At 50.9% G+C, this 8,736-nt stretch overlaps 1 protein-coding gene and 1 pseudogene across 1 annotated transcript; both read left to right on the forward strand.

The window, feature by feature from the left end:
- The window catches only part of LOC123172544 (uncharacterized), a 4,751-nt pseudogene extending 567 nt beyond the window's left edge, over positions 1-4,184 (forward strand).
- Positions 4,185-5,928: 1,744 nt separating this feature from the next.
- On the forward strand, positions 5,929-8,731 carry LOC123172545 (cell number regulator 13-like; the record flags this gene model as incomplete). The annotated part of the gene is made up of 3 exons (XM_044589496.1): positions 5,929-6,381; positions 8,390-8,600; positions 8,685-8,731. Coding segments are annotated over exons 1-3 (711 nt in total), but the record flags the coding sequence as incomplete, so codon positions are not given.
- Positions 8,732-8,736: the final 5 nt, after the last annotated feature.

The raw sequence follows: 8,736 nt of genomic DNA on the forward strand, positions 1-8,736 counted from the left end.
GTCCACCTCTCTCCTCTCTCCGAGACGTCGGGCCACCGCACGCAGTCATGGGTTTGTGTGGACTGTGGAGTGGTCTCCGCCGGCCGATATTCAGGATTATCTCTCTCGATGGACTGGCCTCTGCCAGCCGCAGGCTAGGTGTTTGTGGAAATTCCGCAGGAGGAGAGTCTGTGCTCCTAATTGTGCCTGGATAATATCTACGTTTCTGTTAGATATTCTTAGGGAGTAGGAAGTAGTCTTGGACTCTTGTGTCGTGCCTACTGATGCATCAGTAGCGGACTGATCGAGTGCAGTCAGTTATTCAGATAACTGAGCTGCAACGCTAGTGTGTGTGTGGGCCTTGGGGCCCGTGTGTGCGTGTGGGCCGGAGGCCATGTAAGGGTAGCCCAGGAAGGGCAGCTACTTATGTAAGAAGCATCAAGGGAATCAGGCAGCGAGTGTTTGATCGAGTCTTTCTCCCCTTCTCCACGTCTCTCACCTACTCTGTTCTCTCCTTCCTCATCCCCATTCTAGATCGAGATCCGTCAGGGTGTTACAATTTGGTACTCAGAGCCTTCCCAAAAAAAATTTCCCCACCACCCGCCGCCGCCGCCGCCGCGTCCCCGATCAGGCGGTAACACCCACCGAGCTAGGTGCGAGCCGCTCCGGTGAGCTCGCTCGAAATCCTACTTGGGGTTCGCCTCGATCCGGATCGCGACCACGACACCATCCAAGCCCTCCGCGCAGACCCGCCGCGTGCTGGATGCGATGACGGAAACTACAGACAAGATGCAGGGCCTCCTTGAGACCATCCTGCGCCGCCTCGACGACAACCAGAGGACCGCCGACGAGCGCCACCAAGCGCAAGTCGCCTACAACGACCAAGTCTCCACCGAGCTCAAGCACCTGGCGAAGCAAATCGATCTGTCACAAGCGGATGTGGATGAGGCCCGCAAATCCCCTCCACCCCCCGATCCCGCCGCGACGAGCAACCACGGGGTATCTGCGTCCGGTACGTCGACGACCGCGGGCTCCTTCCACCCCGCGCCACCACCTCCACGTCCGACGACCCGTCCACCTCCGCCACCACCGCTCTACACAGAGGGCGCATCTCAGTTGCCGTTCGCCCGGCTCGTTAACCACGGGCCGCCTCTGTTGCTGCAAAACTCGCCTACGGCATACGAGCGGGGCGCCGAGCACTACACCAAGCCGCCCAAGCACGATTTCCCCGCTTCGACGGCGCCGCGCTGCGCATCTGGCTGGAGCGGTGTCTCTCTTACTTTGAGCTCTACCGGGTGCCGCGGCACAGTTGGGTTGCCACCGCCGGCCTGTACATGGATGGGCTCGCAGCCATGTGGCTTCAGGCGTACAGACAGACGCACCCTGCTCTGTCGTGGCCAGCCTTCAGAACAGCAGTGGAAGCAGAGTTCGGACCAGAAGAATTTGAAGCTCAGATGCATCAGCTAGTGCAAATTGCGGCAGACTGGGGGTGTGCAAGAGTATCGCCAGCAATTCGAGATCTCCATGTACCACCTATTGTCTCTGGATCCAACCTTGAGCACACAATTCTTCATCTCCCAGTTCCTTCTCGGTCTGAAAGATGAACTACGACTGGGCGTCCATTTGCAGGCCCAACAAGCATCACACGCGCAGCTGTTTTCGCAAGGATCCAGGAAGAAGATTTGGAGAAGCAACGGCTGCAACGGCCGCGCATTGTTCCAGTGGGCAGGCCACCTCCAGCAACACCCAGCCACAACCAAGCGCGTGCAGCGCCTGCCGCACGACCGGGCGGCGACGAGTATGCACGCGAGCGACAGCTGCACGAATTCAGGCGAGCCAACGGGCTCTGTTTTCGCTGTGGCGACAAGTACTCCCGCGAACATCAGTGCAAGCGCATGGGACAAATACTGATGATTGAAGTGGGTGATTTCAGCGAGATCCTCTCGGATGACACCGTGCACGCGTTGCAATTGCTTGATGAGCCGGCCCTGCCCGAGCCGGAATGATGTACCTTATCGCAGCACGCGATTTCTGGCGAAGACGCACCATCCACCGTTCGCCTTCGAGCACAAGTGGGGGATCAAGTGATGCTGCTTCTGGTGGACTCGGGCAGTTCTCATAGCTTCGTCAGCGAGGCGTTCATTCAGCGCATTGCGGTCGACACCCAAGCACTGCCGCCTGTCTCTATTCGGGTAGCAAATGGACAACGCCTGCACTGTAACAAGGTGGTGAAGCAATTGGCATGGCAAGTGCCAGGACACACATTCCACACCGATCTGAGGGTATTACAGCTGAGTGCGTATGACGCAGTTTTGGGCATGGATTGGCTCTCTGACCACAGCCTGATGAACTGTCACTGGAAACTGAAGCGCATATCGTTTGAAACAGAGGGCAAGACAGTGCAACTGCAAGGGGTCCGCACCACCAACCTCTCCCACACGGCCGGATTGGATGCTTATGAACTTCACCGAATGGAAGTCGCCAATGACATATGGACAGCAGTACTGGTCACGATTGAGCCATCAGATAAAAGGAATACAGAGCCGGTACCTCCTAGGATTCAGAAAGTGCTCTCTGAATATCAAGACGTGTTTGCTGAACCCAAGGCCCTGCCTCCTCATCGTCAGTATGATCACGGCATACACCTGGAGCCAGGCACTGCCCCCATCAACACCAAACCATACCTCTACTCGCCAACACAGAAAGATGAGATCGAGCAGCAAGTGCAAGAGATATTGCAATCAGGTGTCATTGTACACAGCATGAGTCCATATGCCGCACCGGTTCTGCTTGTGAAGAAAAAGGATGGGAGCTGGCGTTTCTGTGTTGACTTTCGTCGACTAAATTCTGCTACGGTGAAGAACAAATTCCCACTGCCCATTGTGGATGAGCTTCTGGATGAGCTTGCGGGAGCAAAATATTTCTCCAAGATCGACCTCCGCGCAGGGTACCATCAGATCCGCATGCGTGAGGAGGATGAAGCAAAAACTGCATTTAAAACCCACCACGGGCACTATCACTTCAGGGTGATGCCGTTTGGCCTTTGCAATGCACCGGCAACCTTCCAGTGCCTAATGAACAGCATATTCGGCCGCTATGTCCGTAAGTTCATCATCATTTTTCTTGATGACATATTGGTCTTCAGCTTTGATCTACAGGAACATGAACAACACTTGCGCCTCACACTTGAACTGCTACGCGAACATCAACTGTTCGCCAAGGCTTCCAAGTGTTCTTTCGCCCAGGAAAGCATCGAGTACCTGGGCCACATCATTTCACAGGCCGGTGTCGCCACGGACACAAGCAAGACGAGCGCAATGCAGGCGTGGCCGGTGCCCTCTACACTAACTGAATTGCGTGGTTTTCTTGGCCTCACCGGCTACTACCGCAAGTTCGCCCAACATTATGGCATCATCGCGAAGCCGCTCACCCAGCTCCTGACCAAGAAAGGATTCGAGTGGAGCGACAAGGCCCAGCAGGCGTTCGACATGCTGAAACAAGCGATGGTGAGCACACCAGTGCTAGCGCTTCCAGATTTCTCTCGCCCTTTTGCCATTGAGACTGACGCGTGCGACACGGGAGTGGGGGCGGTGCTCACCCAGGACGACCACCCTGTTGCCTATCTCAGCAAGGCTTTGGGGATCAAGAACCAGAAGTTGTCCACGTATGAAAAGGAGTTCTTGGCCGTTATGAAGGCCATTGACAAGTGGAGACCTTACCTGCAGCGGGCTCCGTTTGAAATCCTCACCGATCACAAGAGCCTCTGCATGCTCGGGGATCAACAGCTGGTGACTGAGCTGCAGCGCAAGGCCATGTCCAAAATGATGGGCCTGCAGTTCACCTTTCAGTACAAGAAAGGCGTTGACAATGGTGCCGCTGACGCTCTATCCAGGGTGGCCCATCTGTTGACACTAGATGCACTATCAGTCTGTCAGCCACAGTGGTTACAAGAAGTCGCGAACTCCTATGAGACGGACCCTGAATCACAAGAACTCCTGGCCAAGTTGGCAGTCACCACCACGGATGATCAAGGGTGCACGCTTCAGAATGGCGTGATCAGGCAGCGCGGGCGTTTGTGGATTGGAGCCAGTTCGGCGCTGCAGACCAAGCTGATCGCCGCGCTGCATCACAGCGCTATTGGGGGCCACTCTGGTGAACGGCGACGTACCATCGCGTCCGGAAACTGTTCGCGTGGCCTGGACTGAAGCGCGCCGTGGAGGATTTTGTCCGTCAGTGTGCCATCTGTCAGCATGCCAAGCACGAGCACCCGCACCCCGCAGGCAAGCTGCAACCCCTACCAATTCCAACGGAACCTTGGCACGATCTGACCATGGATTTTGTCGAGGGGCTGCCCAAATCAGAGGGGTCTGATGCCATCATGGTCGTCGTCGATCGTCTGACCAAGTACGCGCACTTCATCCCACTACACCACCCCTTCACCGCTGCGCAAGTCGCCCGATCATTCTGGGAGCACGTCATCAAGCTGCACGGCGTCCCTCACTCCATCTCTCGGATCGCGACAAGATTTTCACGAGCGCCATGTGGCGTGAACTGCTCGCCGCCGCAGGAACCAAGCTGCTCTACTCCACGGCGTACCACCCGCAGACGGACGGCCAGACCGAATGCGTCAACCAATGCCTCGAGATGTACTTGCGGTGCACGGTGCACGACACGCCGTGGCAATGGCGCAAGTGGCTTCCTGCAGCAGAGTTCTGGTACAACTCCGCTCATCACTCCTCGCTCAATTGTTCGCCGTTCAAGGCCCTGTATGGCAAGGAACCGAACCTGGGCGGTCTACCACACCTGAGCTCCGCCCTACAAGATCAAGCGGCGTCGCCGGAGCTGGACTGGACAGCACACACAGAGATGCTGCGCGCCCAGCTCGCGCGCGCCCAAACTCGCTTCAAAAAGCAAGCCGACCGTCATCGTGTGGAGCGCGCCTTCGACGTTGGCGAGAAAGTGCTCCTGAAACTGCAGCCGTACGCGCAGTCCACCATCACGAACCGCCCGTGCCGCAAGCTCTCCTACAAGTTCTTCGGGCCGTTTCAAGTAACAGAGCGGATTGGAACTCTGGCCTATCGCCTGCAGTTGCCTCCAGACAGCCGCATCCATCCAGTATTTCACGTCTCCCAGCTCAAACCCTTCACCCCAGATTACACTCCAGTCTTCGCCGAGCTGCCGCGGGTGCCCGATCTCTCTGGAGGTGAAACGGAGCCAGTGGCGATCGTGGAGCGGAGGATGATGAAGAAGGGCGATGCTCCAATTGTGCAACTCCGTGTACAGTGGGCAAACATGCCACCATCAGCCACCACTTGGGAAGATTACGCCGTTCTTCGCCAGCGCTACCCATCAGCCTGCATCTGGGAAGGAGCTTCATCTCAAGGGGAGGACAATGTCGCGCCTACTGATGCATCAGTAGCGGACTGATCCAGTGCAATCAGTTATTCAGATAACTGAGCTGCAACGCTAGTGTGTGCGGGCCTTGGGGCCCGTGTGTGTGCGTGTGGGCCGGAGGCCCAGGAAGGGCAGCTACTTATGTACGAAGCATCAAGGGAATCAGGCAGCGAGTGTTTGATCGAGTCTTTCTCCCCTTCTCCATGCCTCTCACCTACTCTGTTCTCTCCTTCCTCATCCCCATTCTAGATCGAGATCCGTCAGGGTGTTACATCTTGGTGTTGGTGGTGTTGAAATGCCATTGTTTTAGTTTCTGAAAAATCATTTTCTTCTGGTATAGGACCTACTTTCAGAAAAAATCTGAGTCCAGTCACCACCTCAAGTCCTCAACATTTTGGATGTGGCCATCCTATCAGGGGAGGTTCCTTGTACAACTTCCCAACCACATAGTCAATCATCAAGACTGAAGACTGCGACTCGCTGCTCAGAGCTGGCTACTGGGTGCCTGTTTTCAACACTCTCTGGTCTTCTTCTTCACCAGCAAACTGGGAGAAGATGATGCTCTGGAATGGCATGAGTCAGGTGGCCAGCATAGCGCAGCTTGCTGGGGTGGACGCGTATGGGCTCATCACGATGATCGTGGAGGCTGCAAGGACAGTTAGAAGGAACCGGGAAACCTGTCAGCTGCTGGCGCGGCGTGTGAAGATGATTGGAGACCTTCTCCAGCAACTCGAGAGCATGCAGCTGATGCAGCATACAGAGACGAGAAACCCCGCCGAGCAGCTGGAGGAAACACTCCGGCATACATACATGCTCATCAGAGCTCATCACGTGCAGAATGAGATTACCTTCTACAGCTGCTTTTTGGGAGGGAAGCAAGCTGACCAGCTCCATCAGGTGCAGAATGAGATTACCTTCTACCTCCAGCTCTTCCCCCTCGTTAGCTTTGTCGATACCAGTCGGACCTGGGCACGGCTTCTGCACAGAGCTCATCCTCTCGGTACAGAGGTACATATATTTGTCTCGCTTTTCTAGATGTGAATGGTACAGCTATCATGTGCATGAGTTTGCCAGCTCAGATTTAGTTACTTATAGATGCTGCTTTTCTAAATCTCTCGTGTGAGCAGTACAGTAGGCAGGTTCAGTTATCACTTTTGTCTGATTGTGTTAATAACAAAAGACTGGCCGGCCTATTATGAACACTCTCAGATCAAATATAATCTTAAAGAACTCACTTCTAAAGATCATGCAGCTTCTGAACTCTGCACAGATGCTAGGCCAATGTGGTTTGTCAGGGTTGCAGCCCCCCTGCATGTTATCGACAGAAATTTCCACCTATTATGCTTCATACTCCCTCCGTTACATAATTCTTCTTGTGGTTTTAGTTCAAATTGTAACTAAAACCACGACAAGAATTATGGAACGGAGGGAGTAGTAAACATTGATTTGCTGCTAGAATATTGCTCACTATTACCATAATGTTTATTCCAGAGAAAATTATGTTGAAAGGATCTTATTTCCATCTCTTCTTTTCTTTTTGCATCTCAAAGGGTACTATGGATGAGTTACATGCGGTCCATCCTTCAGAACAGAACAATAGGTAAGGTATATCAATGGTACCTTGTTTTATGTTGAATTCAGTCACATTCATGGATTCCCCTTTGCTGTGCATTCAAACCATTGTGGACCTGCTTCAGTTTCCAGCTCTTTTAGTCAAGGTATATAATGAAGGATGCACAAACAATTTCTTATCGCACAGTGAAGTTGAACTTGTTGAGCATCACACCTTTTCAAATTATAACCATGATCGGAATTGTAATTGTTCTATATCAACTTAGTACACTAACTTTGCGGATTATTGAGACTCTACTTTACAACGTGATCACCAGGCTCCTACCTAGTTGTGTTCTATTTCAGTAGGCATTAAGCAAGACTTCTACCTCGTGTGTCCCACCCATAAGTACAAATGAAAAATCATTAAATTTTAACACCTAAATCTTGATTTCCTTTACTTATGTCTTTTTGATATATTTTTTATTGTTGAAAACTCAGAACAGAGGCCCTCAAGGCAATTCATTTAGAAGATCCGGGAACTCCTTGTGCAAAATCCGACGAAGTAATGAGAAATAATGAGAAATATTCTATGGTAAAATAAAATCATTTACATAAAAAGGGGAGTACATGGATTTTCTCTAAATAGAGAAGTAGACCGATTCTCTATCCTGAATATGTTCTCCCCCATATTTAATTTGCTGTAATATTCTTTTTGGAATTGAAGTGCATCTCTTGATAGTATGGTGTTTACATTTTTATCAGCTCCAACTCATAGAGGCATAGATGAATCCAGCTTCTGAAATGTAGTTTCCTGTCTAATAGGAATGGTATCCAGTTGCAAAATCAGATTAAATGTCCGTCGGACATATATTACATACGTATGTTGAATGGGGTCAGAAATGTAGTTTCCGCTATTGTTTGTCAGTCAAAGAATGCATGAAGTGAGTGGAAGCTGCAATACTCTGGTCAATTGACTGCTTTGACATTCGGTAAGAAGTGTGGGGTCTTTGTATATGCCTCCACCTCTGATAGTTTCTGCATGACTGAAATAATGGGACAGTACTACTACATTTGCATATATCCCGATTGCTTATGAACTTAAGCTGGATTGGATTTAGTTCAACATAGCTTCAATTTAGTGGCATCCTATACCAATTGCAATTGTCATATATGGAGAAAATTCAGGATTATTAAAGAGGAGAGGAATAGTGCTATGCAGATTATCTCTTATCTACTTGAATTTTCTTTTCTTCGAAGAGTGAAACTGTACTTCTCTACTTGAGCTACCATCCATTGTTTGCATATGCCAGTAATGCTACTGACGAGTTGTAATTTGCTCTCATACACTAGCAATAGTCAGGCTTATCCACAGTATATCTAACCATGCCCCAATTTCTTTTCTCTGAACCTCCTCAATCCATGTTGAGATGGGTTCTTCAATGTTGCCATTTAATTTTTTCAGGGCAAACTACCTGATGGTCTCGATGTTGCTGTCAAAAGACTCAGCACATCTTCACATCAAGGCCTATCAGAGTTCCGAGCTGAGATTGAAGTCATTCCGAATCTTCGACATAAAAATATAATTTCGCTACTTGGGTTTTGTGTTCAAGGAAAAGAAAAGATACTTGTCTATGAATATATGTCGAACAATAGCTTGGCAGCCGTCATTTCTGGCATGTTTCTACTAATTACCTGGGCTTGTATTTATTATTTGTCAGAAAATGCATCTCCCTAATAGTGCATTTACATTTTTGTAGATGAGTCAAAAAGGAAATTGCTTAATTGGTCAAAGCGTCTTCAAATAATCAA

This window comes from Triticum aestivum, unplaced genomic scaffold (genome assembly GCF_018294505.1).
Source record: "Triticum aestivum cultivar Chinese Spring unplaced genomic scaffold, IWGSC CS RefSeq v2.1 scaffold30702, whole genome shotgun sequence".
Taxonomy (NCBI): domain Eukaryota; kingdom Viridiplantae; phylum Streptophyta; class Magnoliopsida; order Poales; family Poaceae; genus Triticum; species Triticum aestivum.